This window comes from Siniperca chuatsi, linkage group LG20 (assembly GCF_020085105.1).
Source record: "Siniperca chuatsi isolate FFG_IHB_CAS linkage group LG20, ASM2008510v1, whole genome shotgun sequence".
Lineage (NCBI taxonomy): Eukaryota > Metazoa > Chordata > Actinopteri > Centrarchiformes > Sinipercidae > Siniperca > Siniperca chuatsi.
The window spans coordinates 8,726,774-8,747,046 of record NC_058061.1 but is presented as its reverse complement, the minus strand read 5'-3'; the positions used below and the strand labels follow the sequence as shown (position 1 = coordinate 8,747,046).

Sequence of the window (20,273 nt, the reverse complement as noted above, 5' to 3'; positions counted from 1 at the left end):
TACTCTACTTTGTGTACACGTGCTGCAGCTGCCTTCTACCTTACTTCACTCGTTTATACACAGCTTGCTTTAATTGTCCCTACTGACCCCTGCCTTTTGTCAGCTGCCGGCTCTATAGGTAGCTAGCCACTGTACTTGACTGCCTTGACAGTTCTAAGTGCCTGCATAATATTTAGCATCAGTGTGCAGAGTGTCCTTTTACCCAGTGGGAGTTGAAGGTCACATAAAGACCTTGTCTTTCTGAAAGCACTATGGCTCTTATACTCAAACACTATATATTATACAGCACTTGGGACAGAAGCTGCATTTGAAGCAGGTCCCCAAATCACTATTTAATGATCAATAAGGTTGGTGCGAATTTTTAACCGCTATGAGATCCAGTTAGTGATGCTGGAAGTGTTGTAGCTTTCTAATCAGAGGACTGTTGTTGCAGCCGTTGGGTACTGCTGTCTACTCTGCAGGCAGATTGCGCACTGCTGCTCACACAACACCGCAGCCAACCACCAACCTTGTTCTTCTGAGTGGCAGCCTCTTACATTTAGATTTATGCATTAACGTTCTACTCTGTCTCCCGCCTCTCTCAGCCTCTCTTCTCTTTCCTTTCTCCTCTCTCCTGGTGGTGGACACAGAATGTTGATGAGAATGATCACAGTGACGGCTTGGGGGCGTCGGTTTTGTTGTGTGTTGTCACTGCAGTGCTACGCCTGTTGGCAACTTAGCCACAGCATCGCCACACATTTGCATCGTTGGACATCCTAGCAGGCTTTATATTCATGTCCACCCTCGCACAGGTTGAGATGAGTCCTTGTGAATACATTTACATTAGGATAGTAGCAGAAACATTTTGGCTGTCCCTGCTGAAATTACCAAATTCTACCTTTATGCCCTTGAATTACATTTCCTCTAGGTTAAGCTTCTGGGTTATCCCTGCAGATACACATGGACAGACAGCTGGAAAAATCTGTGTGTTGCTTGTCTTCTGCTTTTAAAGTTCCAACCAAACCAATGAAACAGACCTTTGTTTCATTGGTTTGTCTGTCATGGTTCGTCTGTCATGTTAGCCATACTGACCTTTACATATTTTGTTATGCATTGTCACCAAACACCTAAATGTCAGAATTAATAATATAGTATACCTAACAGACCTGAGGATAAATTGGAAACATTTTAGACAGTTGGCTGTACCTTAATGTTGTCTAAATGACCCATTGAACTTTTCATAGCTGTAGTTTTGAGGACTAGTGGTGATAGTTTGCTGCAGTGCTTCACGGTTATCCTGATGATTTTCCTGCAGTGTGCAGAAGGAATGGAGTGGAAAGCTGCAGAGGAAGGACTCTGTTATTGATTGACAGTATGGGGCTGACCGGCTATAGGGGCTGGAGCTCGTTCTTAGCTGCATGCACTCACTGACCGAATACATTGCAACAAAGGCATCTCAGTGATGTCTCGTCAGATTTGAATCCTCTCCTGTGTCTTTGGCTCTCTGTATCACTCATGCTCTTTATCTCTCTGTCTTTATATCTGTTTCTGTCCAAATATTTCTCTCAGCAACTCCTTTCTTCTCTCTTTCTGTCTTCTCTCCCTCCTCCTCTCTCTCCTGCTGGCCAGATTGCTGCAGAGCTCTTACAGAAAAGAAGCATAGTGAGATATGGCACTGCATTATAATGCCTCAAACATGCACTTATCACTCACTCTCTGCACCTCTCTTTGCCTGCGCTGAAACTTTGACTGAGCGTCCTCTTGGGTTTATTGACCCTGCGACAACTCATGTCAGACGTGTGCTCACTGTCAACACTGTGAAATCCACAGTTCATCACCTTCAAACCACAGAGGACTGCGGTTAAAGGATGTAAGAATGTGAGATGTGATGCTGCACTGGGTGTCTTGTTTGTACCCTCTGTGTGTACTGTAAACATTCACCCGAGGGAAGCCCTGTGGAGATGGCCCTTCTATGGGGGAGAGGAGGTGGGGCAGTGTTGCCCTCGAGCAACGTTGGTTCTTGCAGCTTCCTCCATGTGAGGGTGACTCTGCATGTCTGGGGCATTTACTCAGAGCGTTGTCCCCAGTTTACCTCATGGTTTCACCTTATTGCTGGTCTGCACCAAGATCAGGCAGGTGCACGTACGCACACCAACGCACGAACGTGCCCGAAAGTCCATAGACGGTATTAAAGTGAGGATGATAAGGGCAAGAACTGTGCTATGAGTATAAGCTTTGGATCACAAGCAGGTTCTAAGGCAGGTTGACATCCTGCACCAGAAGTCCTTTGCTGCTTATCTCTCTGTTGTATTCTGCTCTTGTGTTTTGCTACCCTACTACTTCAAAGAGATGCGGGGCTGATTTTAGGTGGATTTTCAACCGTATCTCCTGCTTTTCATCTCTTAAGATTGTAGAGTTGATTGTTTTGCATACAGAATTCTCAAACTAAGCCTAAGTGAAATCCTCACTTACCCCATAGCAGTGTTTAGCCATGAAGATAGTTGTAGTTTTGTTTGCACACATTTTGAGATATTTGTCTTTGACATTTCTGCTGACACCCCAATGCAATTGAGGTGAATGACATTTGTTTGTGGTGCTCACAGCATTGAAGAAATTACAGTCAAAAATTTCAAAAGCAACATGTCTTTCCAGAAATAGTGACACTGACACTGGAAAGTTCAGACATCACAATCCAGGGCAAGTATAATTTAAACTGCTGCTAAAGGCTAGATACCATTAGAGGTAAGGGAGAAAATATCTTTTTCTGTCATCTGGGTTAGCCGACCCTTTAACTGGTATTTACCTTGATGAAAGTAACACCCTACCAAGCTACTCACTATGCTACTCAAATGATACTCAGTCTTCTTCAGACTTTGAGAGCTATGTAGATGTCTGTGTTTATTTTTCATATTTTGCATATTAAATATCTTTATTTTTTTCTTTTTAAAAAAAACAGTATAAAATACACAGTATTGCACATAATAAATCAATTGCACTTCTTTAAGGTACAGATAAACATCTAGTTCTCTCTTGATGCTACAGCAAAACTACTAAAAGAAATCAACCCGGCATGTACAAGAGTGGAGGTGTGAACCACGTGTAGCCAACAGAAAGCAGCATGTTGGAGCTTGTGAAGGTCAAACCAGTGATATCTAGTAGTTTGCTGGGTATTGTTGTGACAGTAGATAAATATATTTCTTTTATGCCCTTGAAACCATTTTGGCGCATTTTCTGTGTTTTGGGGCAGTGTTTTTGGCTTTGAGAGTGACTTCGGTTTTATGCTCCTGCAGGCGTTATTAACATAATGTTATTTTCTTTTAGATATTGGCTGCTTTCCCACTCATTAAAATAGTATTAGCCCTATTTGATGCTATACAACATATATTTATATATAGTAAATGCAAATATTATTTTGGCTGTACATAGTCTTTGAACCCTGTATGGAGTTACTACATGAGTTTTTACTTTACAATTGAATAGATGGGAAGCGATGAGCAGGAGGAGGAGGGGGAAAAAATAACAAATTAACCTTTTGTCATTCTCTTTAAAAATTGTTTCTTTAAAAGCTAGAAAATATCCTGCAAAATCCGAGGGTTGTAAAAAGCATGCAAGGCCACACGCCTGCCACCCTGCACTGTAGAAGCCCTGGTTGTGATCAAACATGGCACATTCTCTCTTTCTGGCTTGGTTTCAGTAGCTATCGTAGTAGCTGATGCAGGATACTGGAGCAATACAATCACAGCTATATTCTGTTACCCCTCATATGTGCTAAGAACCATTATTTATTATACTTGGTTTCATGACTGAAACAATAAAGGATATTTAAACTTTTTCTTCTGTGTTGAGCCAGAACTCTCTATAGTTTCATACTGATGAAGTTTGACTGTATGGATTCCCTCTTTTCTTTAGGGTATTGGATTTCACTGACAATATGCATTGTGAGGTTAGTAAGAACTAAGTTTGATGTATGAAAAGGAATTAAGAATCAGAAATTATTTACCTCCTATGCACTGTAGTTTTGAAATGCACAGCCCCCTTCACAGCAGCTCAAATAAATATATTCCACTAAACCTTAAAGTGAATGTATATAGATATATACTTATATAGAAAAAAGTACATTGACGTCTAACTTTGCAAATGTTATTAAGAAAATAAGTGTTATTTATTTATTCTTTACTTCAAAGTCAGTTGATTCAAGGAGACATTTTAGCGATGGATAGAAAGTTGATCATAGAATTCCAATAAACATCTCTGACTTCTTTGTCCTTTAGGTCTCTTCTTTAGATATTATGAAAGTCTTCAATCTGTCATGGTTAGTAGGTAATCTACATGTGTGAGTTAATACTCAAAATAGTTCTTTTTAATTATTCTGGAGAAAAAGTATCCTGAACAGTGTTAATTGTGCTTTGCAGTACGGTGATATGCTGTTGATGTAGACCTCAGAGCATCGTGGTTGACTTGCCAACCTCTCCTGGAGGCTGGGAAGAAAGACAAAGTCCCAACTGGGGAATAGAAATGTGATGGTCACTGAACCATTATAGAATAGGACCCCATAGATGTCAGCTAGAAAAATATATGCAAATAGACAGAGGGAAATCAAATTCGTCTTCTCACCTTGCTGATCTCCAAATATTTTGCCCTGGTGTAATTTCACACCCTGTTTTGAAGAAATTAGTTCAAAATAACTCTGAATCCATTTTTGGTAAGCATGACATTTAGATTTTTCCATGTAATCCACACTGTCCCATTACACATCCAGTCATCTCTGAGAAAGGGTTCAGTATCCATTGGTGGAGCTCTCCATTAATACCAGTTATCGGGTCAACAAAAAGCCAAGTAGATGTGATAAAACAGAAGACGATGGATAAACCAAACAAATGTGGACGACCAGATGGACGCATAAATCCTGTGCATCGGTAGTGTGGGAGGAGACGGTCCTGTGTTTTCACAGGAACCAAAGTTTCCAGCGAGCGTGCTTCTTGGAGTCAGCTTTGGACTTGCGTTTTGGGGTGGAGGTGAAGGCCTCCTGGGGGTAAGGCAGGGGGGCGAAGTGGGCGTCGTCTGTAGGGCAAAGCCTCTTCATCAGCGGCTGCAGCTTGTCCTCCTGCTGCTTGAAGTCCAGCTCCACACTGCAGCAAAGAAACAAAGACACACAATCAGCTCAAATAGTAGCTAACTGCTGCATGCAGGTATTAACACCACCTTGTTCAGTTGCTATTACAATACATGCTAAATAACATAATCTATTATATATTTTATTGTATTTTAGTAGAACGCATCCCTGTTTTCTGATTTTCTCTACTGCTTTCTGTGTTAATTTGCTTTTGCTGCTGTTAATGCAACACAAAAACTATTTTCACATGAGTTACATTGATGCCCACCAAGCAATAATAATCCCAGTTATTTCCAGGGAGACTTTTATTGTGAATCAGCAGAATTGATCAGCGTGAATGAATCAGTGAGTAATAATACCTATTCACAGCAATAGAATGGTGAGTATAGCACAACTGTTATTGTACTGATTGAATAAATGCTGTGAAAATGTGAATCATGGTGAATTTATCACTTGAGTCATATTACTTTTACCTGACTTTTATTTTGAACCAGCCTTTACTTGAACAGGCTGCAAACCTGGCCAGTACTTGAATACTGGCTTTTATTTTATACATTTTACCATGTATATTCTTCCTTCATCGACACTGAAACCATTCAGCTTACTTTCCCCTTCACGCTTCTTTTAATCTTGACATGTTTTGACTGCCACACTCCCCCTCTAACCATATTAAGTATCTACGTTGTGGTCTGTTCTCACTTGACCCTGCACAGACATCTGTCACTGCACTGCTCAGCCTGGTAAAATTACCTACATTGCTCGCTTACTTCATCCTTATTCCCAGTAAAATCTCCCAATTTAGACTGTTTTTTATTGCATCTGGTTGCCCACTTTGGCTTTTTTTGTTATTTGAATTCTTATTGTGATTCATAAAGCGAAAGGGAAGCCCATTAGTATTTTTCCCAGTGAGGAGTGCTGGGTCACAAGAGGGGGTGTTGAACCGAAGATCATTTGCTTTGCTAAAACTGAGATCAGAGCCTGGTTATTGATGTGAGCCTTTAAGGATTTTAGTTTATATCATGTTGCTTTGATCCCTGCACAATATTACAACATCAACAAAAGGTAATGGGGATGCAGAATGATTTAATTTGTGGGATTTGTATACACACACATCCCCCCCGACAAACACAGAGTATTTTTCTTCTCGGTGTACTCCACCTTTCCCCAGGGTGCTAGGGGATTTATCTGGACCAGCCATCATTGTAATCCCATGCCCGCGCACATCTGACTACTGCTAAGTGAAACTCAGATTACAACCTCAGCTGTGGTAAGTGTATAGGGACTTTAATCTGCTAAAGCTTCCTCCATCCACTAGGCTGAGTCAGGCTGGTGGGACAGATAGACTTACATAATGGCAGCAGGATCCACTTCATGAATACTGCAGTTTGGCTGGCTAGACGCTACCGTTCACTACTGTAAGAGATGGTCAAGGTGAGCTGGGCAGTAGGCTGCCTGCTCTGATTGAAATACAAGGCATCTGTAATGATCGCCTGCAACACTAAAACATCTTTTGTGAGAGATTTTTAAAGAGCGACTATGTTTTAAAATCTATATTGAATAGAATTCCATCAATAGAAGTACCAGATGTTGGAAATTATTAATATTACAGGTGATCTGGAGGTGCAGATGATTCTGTCTGTTGCATCTCAAAGCACAGCCAAATAATAATTTCTAGTCCATACATATGCGGATTTGAAGGTGGGACAATTTCAAATAAGGTGTCACAGTAAAATACAGCAGTTTTTATTATATACGTTGATGCTTTTGGCATTGATTAGAACAGAACAGACGTAAATGTGGGTGTCTGACAGTGACTCAAGTGAATGTTGGGTGCTGAACCAGACACTCAGCACTTTGCATTTGTTTGACTCAGGCCTTTACATGGGGCCAAGAACACTGCAGCTATTAGCAATAAATCACAGGCTGTTAATTATACTGGTATAAATCCACTTCACTTTGTGTGAAGTCTGTAAGAGTTTGTGTGTGTGCATGCATGTTTGTGTGTATGTGGAAAGAATTGCATGTGTGTATCAGTAAGTTAGGCTGTGTTTTGTGCAGCTTAAACAAACTGTAATTTTGTTGTTTGGTTTGGCTCATGTAGGTCTGACAAGACTGCTGTCATTGAGGAAAAATGCACAGGGACTGCATGGAAAGGAGGGCTCATGTAGTGCTGGTCATGCAGGATAGGTCACTGAAACTGACCAGTGAAAAAGTTACTTGATAGTCCAGGTGACTCCATATTTCCAAATGTTGTTTCATTTGTAAACCAAGATTTGTAAATATGTGTGAACCTGGAATGGAGCACAACTAAAAGGCAACAATGAATCATTTGTGATTCTGTCTGGCACTTTGGAGAAACCTGGCAGGCCTTGAACCAAATTTTAAGCCCTGCACATGAAATATCTGTGTTTTGCTTTTCTCAAAATTACCTTTTGACGCTGTGGGAAAGAGTTTTGTCCTGAGGTGTCTCCAAAATGAAATCTTTGCTTTGAAGACCCAGACAAGATACAGTAATTCATGCCTTGATATTGTTACACCTAGACTACTACAGCTCTCTTTACTCAAACTCAACCAATTCAAAGTCTTTCTAGCATACAACTGGTCCAAAATTCAGCAAGCCAGGCTTTTAGCAGATACCAGGAAAAGAGACCATGTTACTCTTTATTTTTTTCTTTTTCTTTTTTTTACCCTGCTCTGGTCTCAAATCAAATTTAGAATGGATTTCAAGATTTCATGTATTACAAATGAATTTGCTCCAGACTACATTTCAGACCTCCTAGCCCCCCGTACACTCCAGAATGTACCCTTAAGTCTGCCAGTAAACTTATTTCCGAAAACCCACCTCATTGTGAAGGGCGATTGTGCTATAGCAGTCAGAATTGGCCCTTAAACAGTGTGCCTAAATTTATTTTAAATTCCTTCTCAAAACCTTCTGCTATAAACATGCTTTTCCCTGATGTTGTATAATTTATCCTGACTGTTTTATGCAGTCTGTTTTGGATTTTACTATCTTTTCGCTGTCTTACATTTACTGATTCCTTTATTGATACCAGTTTTAGTTTGTTTCCTTTGGTCAGACCCAAGGGAACTGAATCACATGTGTGAACACAGCCCTCAGGGTCATGATGTATAATAAGATCACGATGTCTTCTGAAGTCAAACTCACATATTAAACTGCAATGAACAGGCTCTTGCAGCTCAAATAAATGATATGCATACGTTTCTCACACACACATGCACAGATACACTAACAGGGATAGGATTTTCCCTGCCCTTTGGTGTAAGCCTCTAATACTGCTGAGACTGTTGTTGCTGTGCATCCATGACTACAGGTTATTGTCCTGCATGGACACACAGCTATTTAACCTCATTTTAAAAAAAATATTATTTTTATGGCACAGTCATTAGACATATTTTCAATTTATGCTCTGAGAGTATACTGTATTGCATTATCAGTGCGTTCTTAGTACTTGTGTGTTATTGCTTTGTTCAACTCTTGCCTTTGGGTTTGTGTGTGTGCTTCTATAGGCTTAACTGTAGTGTTACTATACAGTTACTTCAGAAGTATGTTAGGATTACTTTTCTGTCTTACTTAATACTTATCTACCTTGCAGTAGATATTAATGTTCACTTGTATTTTAAATTTAGCACTTCTTAATCTGAGAGATACTTGAAAGTGTTATATCAAGTATCATATCAAGGTGGTAAATTTATAGTGTAAACATGATAATGACTACTGTTACTGAGCTGATTACCAAATATATTTATATACACGTCCTTATATGTAAATTACAAAATAGGTCTGTAGTCAGTGCCATCTCAAATGACCCATATGGCCACTGTTAAAACTCATGAATGTTTTCTGTTCTGCCATCCGTATGGTTGACGTACCGATTTAGCATTGCACTCCTGTAACAATATTGCATTCACGGTGGACAGTTAACATCCACACCCCCAGATTTTTTTCAAACTTGTAATCCTTAGCCCCAACTGACATTGCCTCAGGTGACATCACTTGAGGCAATTTTTTATCAGATTTCGCGCAGCTCCCCTGGGAGCCACAAAAGGCCTTGTACAACATTTTTCACATTTGAAGTAGTACTTGTTTAAGGTTAAAGAAATATCACCGTCATGGTTAAGACAAAACAACTCTGAATGTTGGGAGGAGATGGGCCACAAATTGTGACCTCTCGTGTCAAAGGAGCCAACAATCCATTCTGACCATTTTTGTGACAGTATACTAGTGACAGCTACTAGTTGCACAACTGCAAGAGGTCGCTTGTCAGAAGTGTTACAGCAAATAACCACTACTGTCATTTTTCTGATGGGGACAGACTCCATGTATAATACTTCTGGTACAATTCTATAGCAGTGATGTGTTTACACTTCAGCTGTAGATCCAGATCTTTAGTAAATGACAAGGGATAAACCTGTGAGAGTAGTCTCAAATTAATGGTTCAAACAACATTCAAACAACTTTAATTAAATTTGCCACTCTTATCAAAAGCATAGCTTTCAATCTGCCAGGAGAATCATACGTAGAGGTAAAGCAGCCTGTGGCTTGGGAACCGCATAGCAAGAAAACTTGAATGTCACTGACAAAAAAAAGAATAGTTTCATTTGAAAAAAGCAGAGTGAAAAGATAATCATCTAATCTTTGAAACATACTCAAAAGGCCTTTTAATGAAAGATTTATTAGTCTCTACCCGGCCCAGTTATCAGCATCTCCTTATGGAATTGTCATGGGCCATGCTGCATCGCTCCACATTTTGATTTTTTGCTGAAAGCGAAAAGTGAAGCGTTGTTGGCATTTTCCTGTCCCCTAGCTGCCACTCCCCTGAGTGGGTTGTTAGATCGGAACAAATTGAAGAAGGCACTTTGGACCTTGTCAGTCTTTAACCTCTCTCCCCCACTTGTTCTGACTCTTTCTTCTCTCTCTCTCTCTCTCTCTCTCTCTCTCTCTCTCTCTCTCTCTCTCTCACTCCCACTCTTTTCTTGTCATGTTCCTGCTCTCCACAAAGTTGATATACAAGAAATAAAAAGAAACTTCTTTCCACTCCTCGTACCACTCCTAACACCTCACTTCAACTCATTCATCGACATACATACCTGCCCTTTACCTTACTTTAAACATCTGTGAGGCAATATCTCTAGATGTCTCCTTCATCCTCTCTCTGCCTCCCTGTTTCACATTCTCACCCTGCCTTCCTTTTTGTTCCCTTATCTTCCCCGGGTGTGAATGTGCTCTTCCCGACTGTCCTCACTGTCCCCTCACCACACTGTCCTACCGAGGATCACTCTTGTAGCTATGGTAACCAGCTTGCCACCATGTTGGAAAACATCATTATGCTTGCACAAAAAGAGATATCTTCCCCCAGCAGAGTCGTGCAGTAGGACAGCCTTGCTGCTCAGTAATTTCCATATGTTATAATGTAATCAGCTCTTCAGCCTTTAGCAACGCTTAATTGATTTTCATAGCCTCGCACAATAGATTGAAGATTGTTTTCTCCTTTTAAATACCCATTCCTTTGTTGATTTTTAAAAAAAATCTATTTGCACTGCACAGTGTTATTTAAAGAATGTTTTACCATCAGATAGTTTAATGATCAGCTGCGGTTCCTCGTTTCTGAATTAATCGCAAGACATGCAAGCTATTGACAAAATTGGACTGACTGGAAGTAACTGTAGTCCATTTTGAACAATGATACCGAGTGGTGGGGACCTCTTCAATCGACTTTCTTAATCACAACCACTTAAATCTGTCTCCCTGTTTGATCAGCACATTAGCCCATATAAATGCAATGTGAGGAAAATGAGATTACAGGGTTTTTGCGTCAAGACGCAATGCATCACGTTAGTGGCTGTGGTCTTGAAATAAGTGGAATGCATTTTAAATCCCCAGCTTTTCTGCACCATCCTGTCTGTCTCATTTTCTTCCTTCCCAACCTCTCTCTGTGTTTGTCTCTCATGCTTACTCTCTGACTTCTTTTCTTTTTTCATTCCTCTCCTCTCCCCACCTTTCTCAGTAACAGATATTACATCACCTGGCAAGATGGAATGAACTGCAATAATCTTTTCATCCCTTTCTCTCATATTCTGTGTCAGTGTCATGCACATTGTTTTAAGCATTGAATCTCTAAGTTCATTTGAACACACAGTTAGCTGTTAGGAGGAGATAACGTATTCTCGAGAAACCGCAAGATAGAGAGAGAAAGTTACAGAGGGAGGATAAAAGAAAAACAGACTGAGTTCAGTATAGTTCAAAATGAGGAAAGTGGGACCAGACAAGGAAATGAGACCACAGCAGCTTGTGTATTCTGTTTGAAGTCCATGCCCATAGACTACAGCACAGTATTGATCTGGGGCTGTTATGCTAAGGATAGGCTCCGAGATGATGCCATGTACTCTTGAACAAATTGATTATGCTGAAGTGTGCATGGCTGGATCCTTACCGGGCTGCATTAAAATGATTTATGGACCCACTCCGGTCATGAGACTAGCTTCATCATAAACACAAGAGTTAGGGGTTTGGCCCTGACACAAAGAAACAAACGTACTCAAATCCTAATAGATATTATAGACAGCTATTCTTCCCACATACAGTGTGTGTTCCTTCATGGCTCTGCTTCCTATCCTGTGTTCCTCCACCTCCAGAGAGGTTGTTTTCATGGAGATCTAAGTAATTAGATTGCCATTTAATCCTCCTGCCTGTGTGAATACAACTGCTATATTTGATTCTGTGTCCAATCAACACAATTTACCATGCCAAGCGAGTCTCTTAAAGGAGAACTCAGATCAATTTAACAGATTTCAAACATCTCACTTAGAAATTTCTGCCCTTTATCAAGTTACATCCCTGCCAGGTGCCGGCAAGGTTTGTCAAAAACGAGCCTTCTATTTGTATTGAGTTTCTGTATTTCTGCACTTCCTCCACAGGTAAAGCGTTTCAATTGATTGTGGCAGATCTAGGAAGCCAAATGTGGAGGTTTGATGTTAATATAGCGCTTGTTTGAAGACAGTTATTGTGTGTGCATGATGAGCACCAACCAAGTCAAGGGACAAATCTGACCTGACTTGACACCTTTTATATAATATTCAATCAGTTTCTCTCAGGATTCAAGTATAGGTAAGAAAAATCTAGATAAGACAGATATGTTGGACAAGTGTATTATTGGCTCACATTCAAATTAGCACACTTGCTCAATCATGACTTTTATTGCAATCTGCATTTTGCATATTTTAAACCTTCATTGGGAATTCATGTCGTGGCAATATTTAAATGGAACTCCTTACCCAACACACCAGTGATCAGTATAGGTACACTGCCAAGAATATCTTGACAAAAAGAATCTTAGAATGTAATTGCTCTTTTTTTTTAAATTTAGATGTGTTTATCACACTGCAATTTCAGGGATGGTTAGTGAACGCAGAGGCTGGCACAGCAAGGCAAGCACAGTTGGTCTTTTCTCAAGCAGGCAGAGTGGAGATGGAGGATAGGTAGACCAGAGGGTGCAGGGCCTTCTCTTCCCAAGGGCCAAATCATACAGAGTTAGCATTAAACACGGTGCTGACTAATTTGTAATACCAGGCAAGCTCTCATCTCAGCAGTCTTTCCTATTTCATCCATCCTTTAACCCTGTACTCTGTAACCCTGTAATTCCCCCATGCCATGTTGTGCTCTTCCAGTGTCCTTCACATCATGTGCCTTAATTCAGCTCACCTGACTTCATCTTGCTGTTATTGATTTGTTGTAAAAGCGACTGTTGTCCACCCTGTGGCTATTTGGGGGACCTACCGCGAATTAAACACACTCCGCTTTATGACACGATGCACCTTCTTCAGCTCAAACATCAGAGGGAACAGAGCTGTGCCCTGCTCCTTCATTGTCAGGAGCCGATTGAAGTTTGGCCAGTGGCTTATCAGTTATTGAGAGCAGTAGATAGAAAATGATTTAAATAGCTCTTCAGAGGCGAAATGCCGACTGAGTGGAACAGCAGTGTCCACTAAAAACAGTTTTATTGATCGCCTCTCACCCTCCTACTCTTTAAATCTCTTGTCTCTCTCATCCCTTCCCCCCTCCTGTTCTACTGTTGGAATTTCTAAGCACCAAAAATAAAAACAGCCAGATACACGTACACATATGCACATACAGGTTGTGTCATGCAATTCTAACTATGAGCAGAGAGCCCTCATGGGGCCTGCAGACTGTCAGTCTCATTGTGTATCAAAGAGGAAGGCTCAAGCCTGACAGAGGTGTCAGGACCTGCAAGGCTGTGTTGGTAGGTCAGGGCCACAGACTGTGAAAGTTAGCTGACCCCACACAGTTTCACATTAGAGCTGTAACTAGTGGTTATTTTTGTCATATGATTAATCTGGATTTTTTTTTAGCCACACTAGCAATGTGGCTCCAGGGATGGCAATGTCGGACAGTCAGTCAGTTCACCACTTTGGTCTAAAATATCTCAGCAACTGTTGGATGGATTGCCAAGAAATGTCATGGTCACCAGAGGATGCATCCTAATAACTTTGGTGATCCCATGACTTTTGTTCTAGTGCCACCATGAGGTTCACATTTGTGGTTCAGAGTGAAATATCTTGACAACTATTAGATGGATTGCTGTGAAATTTGCTGCAAATATTCAAAGTCCCTAAAGGATAAATTCCAATGACTGGTGATCCCCTGACTTTTTGTCTTGAACCATCAACAGGTCAAAATTTTAATTTGACCAATTCTTCGGTGTATGACCAAATACCTGCAAAACTGACATTACCACCAAACAGGCTAAACTATAAGATGGTGACCATGGTAAAGATTATATGTTAGCATGCTGATGTTAGCAAGTTTGACGTTAACTCAAAGAACTGCTGTGCTTAAGTACAGCCTTACAGAGCCGTTAGCATGGCTGTAGATCCTTAGTCTTGTTTTTGATTAAGCCCTGATTTTAGTCTTTAAAATGTAAAAAAATAGTGACGAATACCCATCAGTTCTGAGAGCCCAAAAGGATCACCAGTCAAAAACTGAAAGGGATTAAATTTACAGTCAATTGTCACTTCTGAGAAGCAGGAACCAGACATTTTGTCACTTTTTTTGGATAGGCTACTGAAACAATTCATTAATTATCAAAACTGATGTCAATTAATTTTCTGACCGATTAATCGATTAATCAACTTCTTGTTTTAGTATCATTTCACATACTTTCACACACACACACACACACACACACACACACACACACACACACACCCCTTCATAAAAAGAGAACTATGTACCCTGGTAGACTAATGACTTTGAACTCACGTCTGTACTGGTTGTCAAATAAATTTAACTGAATTTGAAAGTGTGCAGAGGCTCAGTTGGCTTGGCAACAGCACACTGATGATATTTCATGATGTTCGCACAGTAATTAATTTCACCTTTTGTTGCCCTGTGCTCACTCATTCTATAGTATGTATCTTCTCCACTTTTCAACCTTGTGCCTTTTTCAGCTAACCTTACACCTGCTACACACCCTTCAGTGAATGAAGGGGTGTGAAGGGACAGTGGGAGAGTTCAACAAAGATGTATAGATTCAGAGAGAGAGCGTAGTGTGTAAATGCCACACGTCCCCATGTGCTCATTAACAGCATCCACATTAGTCTTGCATCCCCTGCCCCTTCCCCTCCTCTCTACCATCCCTTTCCGCCTGTTCACTTTCCCTCAAGGAGAAAGGACAGGGCACATTTGGATCATCGTGTCTTTGAAGAGAAATGGCCACTAACCTGTAAATAATGCATGCGCTGTTCCGGCATGTGTCACAGTTGGCCGTGTCCTGTCCGGTTCGATAGGAGAGTCTGCAGGCAAGATAAGAGTCGTGAATGAGTAATTACAGGACTTGTTAAGCTGCTCCCTCACACCTTCCTTTCTCATCTTTTTTGTCATCCCTCGTTAGCAGGGCCGCAGTAAATGAGGGTGATGAGGAGCCACACTGCCCTCCTGAGTGGCCTGTGTCCAGCAGCCAGGGCAGAAAGAGCACAGTGTCGGCCATTAGCTGTGGTTGACTGATTGGAGGTCAGATAAGGCAAAATAGTACACAGGATGAGTTTCTGGGCTGCATTGAAAGGTAGTTTTGATCAAGGACTTGTGTCAGGATTGTTACATTCCATTACAAATGTTCTCATTACAATAATGAGGGGGGCTGCAACTAATGGTTATTTTCATTATCGATTAATCACTTGATTATTATTTTGGATAGAAAATGTGAGAAAAACACAATTTACCAGAACCCAATGTGACATCCTTTATACCTCCTCTACTTTTCCCAATATCAAGCCTTTTTATTCACTAGAGAAATCCCAACAGTGATTAATTGATTCTGTACAGAATAGTGTTGTCAAGCATACAGTAAGAGTTATCTTCAGTATGAACCATTTATTACCTGAAAAAACAGGGAATCATTTGGAAATTAAATGGGTCCTCTAAGCAGATAAAATTTGACAGTTTTGTTTATGACAACAGCCCTTTGCCTTTATACATTCAGTCCGTCTTAATATCACTGTGATATTGATTCACCAAATTCACAGTCAAACCCATCAATATCCTATTATATTATATCCTGTGTGTCCTCATATCGTTCTATTATCAGTTGTCTCTGAGATAAAATAGCCAAGTTCCCTTTATAGATCCCTATTTCTCACGGGGCAGCTAAAGACCAGGTGATGGCCCTGAATGGAACTATTTGGTTACATGCCTCAAAGGCTCAATGGCTTTCTTATTGGATTAGCATGTGGAAATGTACATATTGATTGACAGCAAGTGTTTCTCCTTGTAATCTATGGCATACTGTATTACAATGTCAATCTTTACTGTGGATTCACTTCACCAATGACATGGATCTCTGCTGGATAGTTTTTATGGTTATGACCTGCACTGCTGCATCAACAGAAATGAGTCTTGTAAATCCAGTACAGATGTTATGCTTTTTGTGGCTAATATTTACCCAGGTATCATCCTTCATTAACCATTCTCCTTCACAATCAAGTGGTTATATGGAGTCACACATAGTAGATACTAAATACAGCCACTCTCATACAAATATATAAATATAAAGCAGTGTTTAGTTTGATGGAAGCATTTGTAGGTGTCGCAAGCATTTGCTTATCGACTTTGTCTTACCAGGATCAATCTACCAACATCTCGAGTATCACATAGGTAGAAGGGTATGAAATCTGTGCAAATGACTTAATCACAGTGAAAAGCACACTGTATGTCTATTAACCCAAATTACACACTCTTGCTTACCAATGGTTTCCAGCTGTGGAGATAGTTGTATTTTTTTGTTTTGTTTTTTGTAATTTTGGTGAACCAACCCGTTAACAAACAATCACTGTCGTAAGTCAGTGTTTCTTAAATGAACATTGCTGCAAAAGTAACTGGGTTCTTCTCATTGAGGTCTCTCATCTTTGCAGTAGCAGAGACATTTTTCAAATCTCTATCAGGGACTCTTGTCACACTGCCCATAAGGTGCGGCACCAATAAAAATTAAACCGCTATCATAAATTTCCCTTATCTACTCCTTTCTGTGCTAAGTGCTGTGACAGGTAGGTGTTGATATCAATATTGTTATTTAAGGCTGTTGCAGAATGAGGTAATGGGGAGAGTCTGAGAAGAGGATGAGTGCAGTGATATCGGGTTATTTACTTTTTTACTTTTAGTTTGCAGCTTGGATTAATTGTAATTAAGGGGCTTGCCATTGGAGAGGGGGTGACAGTGCAGTGGGGAAGTTCAAGGACGTCTTCATTTTCCACCCAGATGAGCCCATCGATAAGCAGCCCATGGGGTGGCGGCAACTGGATTGTGTCCTTTGAAAACTCACCCTTTCTCTCTCTTTCCCTGGCCCTCATGCTGTCTAGATATCTTTCTACCTTGTCCCTCCCCACCCCTCTCACACTGAGTTGATAAGAGAAAATAAGAGAGCAGAGCTCATTCCGGCAGGTCTCCCTTGGGAGAGCAAAGCCAAAAGTGCCATTAACAGTATATTTATACACCCTACCCCCTTTTTGCTACTAGGTGAGCTCTCCCAAAGGTCACTGAGTGGGTGGGAGACTAAAGGCATAAAAACATGCACACATACACAGTGTTAATAGACAGGCTAGCAACAAGTCCCCATGAGTGTGATTAATTGGGTCTGGCCTGCCAACACTGGCTGATGATGCAGCAAATTTATTCCTGAGCTTTGTGCTGTTGGATGCAACCAGTGATGTATTCTAGAACTGCATCGTACCCTTCACACTGTGTTATATCCCCTGGGCAGTGCTGCATTTGAGGGATATATGTGTTTGTGCTTGCATGCCTGGTGTGTGGGGACAAAAGTCAAGTGAGCTACTCATATAATCTGGAAATTTCTAATAATACAATAACGAAGGGAGAAGTAGCCTTGCTCTTCCTTGTCACTTTCAATTGCTGTCTTTCACATGTTTGCTTTCTAGCTGTTTCCTCTTCTACCGTCTCCGTTGTGGTCGAGTAGCAAAATGGGATAAGTTGTTTTGGGTGTTTGAGGTCCGGAAGTCCCATTCATTTTCTGCATGTTAGGTGACTTGCAACTGGGGCACTTCCAATTCTTGGATTTGCATAAAACTGTCCTAGTTTAATCATCAGTAGAAAATATGATTAACTGTGTTAGAAAATATCTATATCTTTGATAAAAAGTCGACGGTACCAGCCTTTATACATAAACACTTAAGGACACAAGGCAACTACAAATACAACTGAGCATTTCGGTTAGAAACATCCAGTCACAGAGACTAAAATTCTGATTCAGCAGTTTAAATTAGTTCACTTTTGGATTCTGGCTAAATTTTAGATTAATTCAGCAAATATGGTGTGATGCTTTGTTTGGTTCCTCTCACTTTGCAACTCTGTTATTCTCTTTTGCCCTCTTTTTCCATTCCACACACTTGTTGTCTTCCACCTGAGTTCACACAGATCCGGGGAACAGAGGAGAAATAAAAGTGAAAATTTAAGGATCATTACTATGGCCAGTTTCTAATTGAAATGGCTTTTTGATTAAAATTTTGGTTCAGTTTGTTTTAGCAGAAAACAATGGAAGATTCCACTTCTTTTTAACAAGGTTACCAAAGCTTTTTTTCCCATTTCTTTTTTCTTTTCCGCATGTGTTTTTTGTGTGGAGGGGGATTGTGTTTTTTATTAGTTTCAGCACATTAGACATTGAATATCAATTTGTGTCTGAGAGGCATGCAATGAACACGTGTAGTGATTAATGCACACAGCGTTGTATTTCCTTCAATGAAAAATGAATGTGATATAACATAAGCAGTTATAAATCAGATGTAATTGCACTCGCAGTTCACCTATAGCCCCTGGGCACTCCTATTTGTTGTGTCAGTGACATTTATGTAAGGGGTGTATGACGCTAATGTAGTGTGACTAAAGTAGCATTAGAATATTTGCTTGGCTTGCTAAAATTCCAACTTTGGAAATTGGAAATATATACAGGAATAAGACGACTGTGCTTATATAGAAAAGTAGAGGTTCCGTTGGGCTCAGATGGATTACAAGAGGCTTATACTGCTCACTGACTTTAAATTAAATGTAGGCTTGTGTAATTAACACATGGAAACACAATGTGATTGTTTCTATATGTATGTGATCAGCTGGCACCATTAAACAGTAATCACTAATTTTTATTTACAAATTAATTCTCTCGTATCCAACTGTCCTCTCCTCCCACCTACCACTTTAGACACATCTGATAAGCCAGATGTGCTTGGCAACACAGAGATGATGGCTCCCCATGCTGCACCGCATGAACACTTACTTTTCCACTCAGAACACACTTTTATGAGTTTGGTGATAAGAAGATTAAGGCTGCCTTGTGCAAGATTGAAGGAGGATAATTGCCTTTTTAGATGGTGTAAACTCAAACTGGTGAGTGGTGTAAACACTAAACTGTAAGATCTGTTCCTTGCTCAAGCCCAGTTGAATCGAAGTTTACCCTGTCGTTCAGTCAAGTTGATATTGACAGTTGCTTTCATACACTTTGAAGCTGTGTGCTCCTTGGTTATAAGCTTGACAGGTGTGTGTGTGTGTGTGTGTGTGTGTGTGTGTGTGTAATTCCCACAGGTTTTGGACTCCAGGTTGATATGATGTTGATTATATGGATTTTCTCACTCAGTACCTCACCACTGTGCTGGTCAAAACAGATAGGGATCTGAGTGCTGAACCCCAGCAATTCATTCAACAATTGACCATTTTGTTTGCCTCATCCCTTGGATAGACAATCCTCTATTTTAGCGGGCTAGATGCTATCTGCAGCCCTTGTATATACTCAGTATCCATTGGACAGTAAATGGCTTTTTCACAGGCCTTGGCTTTTTCAAAAGCCTTGGACTTACTAGATAAACCTGGCGTGCAGCTGGATAACGGCAATTATTAATGTCTACATTCGTATTTTGCTTAATCAATAAAAGAACTTGAAAGTGTACTCCATGTTTTGATGTCCTCCTTAGGATGATATACATTTTTTCAGCATCATAATAATAAATTCCCATATTCATACATATTCATAATTTGACTCCCAGTATTCTTTTCAATTCTAAAGAAAACTACTGGCTGATACAGGCTGCATTACTGCTAATACTGATCTCACACATATGGTAATGTCTTCAGTGGCTGAATCAGTTCCATTCAAAAATAGTGAGAACATGTCTGCCATTTCCTAGCCTTGGGTTCAGTGTGGTTTAAAGGCCACATTCATAGTATCAGTGTTTCATACGATGGGTCATCAAACCACCTGGGCCAGATTAAGTGAGACGACGATGATGATGTCTGTAAATAAGTTATGCAGGAGCTCCATCATATCTGGAGGGAAGTCATCACAATGGACATTGTGCTGTAATAGCACTGCAGGGCACATCCAGGTGAAAACCACATCATCCCAGCTACATGTCACTGTGATCTCTTTTTTGACACTCTTTGGGTGGTTCAGCCAAAGCTCTGCTGAACAGCTGTCACACATACAAGCTTGTCCCTAAGATCTAGAAATAATGTGACACATCAAGAGGGTACTTTTCCTGTTCATGCTGAATCATGAATGTGTTCTGTGTCTCTAATGTTTTCTTGGCTTTACTCTATGAACACCAAGCCCTTTTCTCAAATATAATTTGTAGATAAATGACAAATCTT

The 20,273-nt window shown here is 40.4% G+C and overlaps 2 protein-coding genes across 3 annotated transcripts in view; one reads left to right on the top strand and one right to left on the bottom strand.

Moving 5' to 3' along the window:
- The window catches only part of dock1 (dedicator of cytokinesis 1), a 182,112-nt gene that overhangs the window by 74,859 nt on the left and 86,980 nt on the right, over positions 1–20,273 (top strand). The gene's annotated exons all lie outside the window — the stretch shown is intronic.
- LOC122867403 (inhibitory synaptic factor 2A) overlaps positions 4,118–20,273 on the bottom strand; it is a 29,651-nt gene continuing 13,495 nt past the window's right edge. Inside the window, exons 3-4 of the mRNA XM_044178140.1 lie at positions 14,852–14,923; positions 4,118–5,108 (exon numbers count right to left, since the gene is read on the bottom strand). Coding sequence (XP_044034075.1) covers positions 4,925–5,108; positions 14,852–14,923 — 256 coding nt within the window. The 3' untranslated portion in view covers positions 4,118–4,924. The remainder of the gene's footprint in view (positions 5,109–14,851; positions 14,924–20,273) is intronic.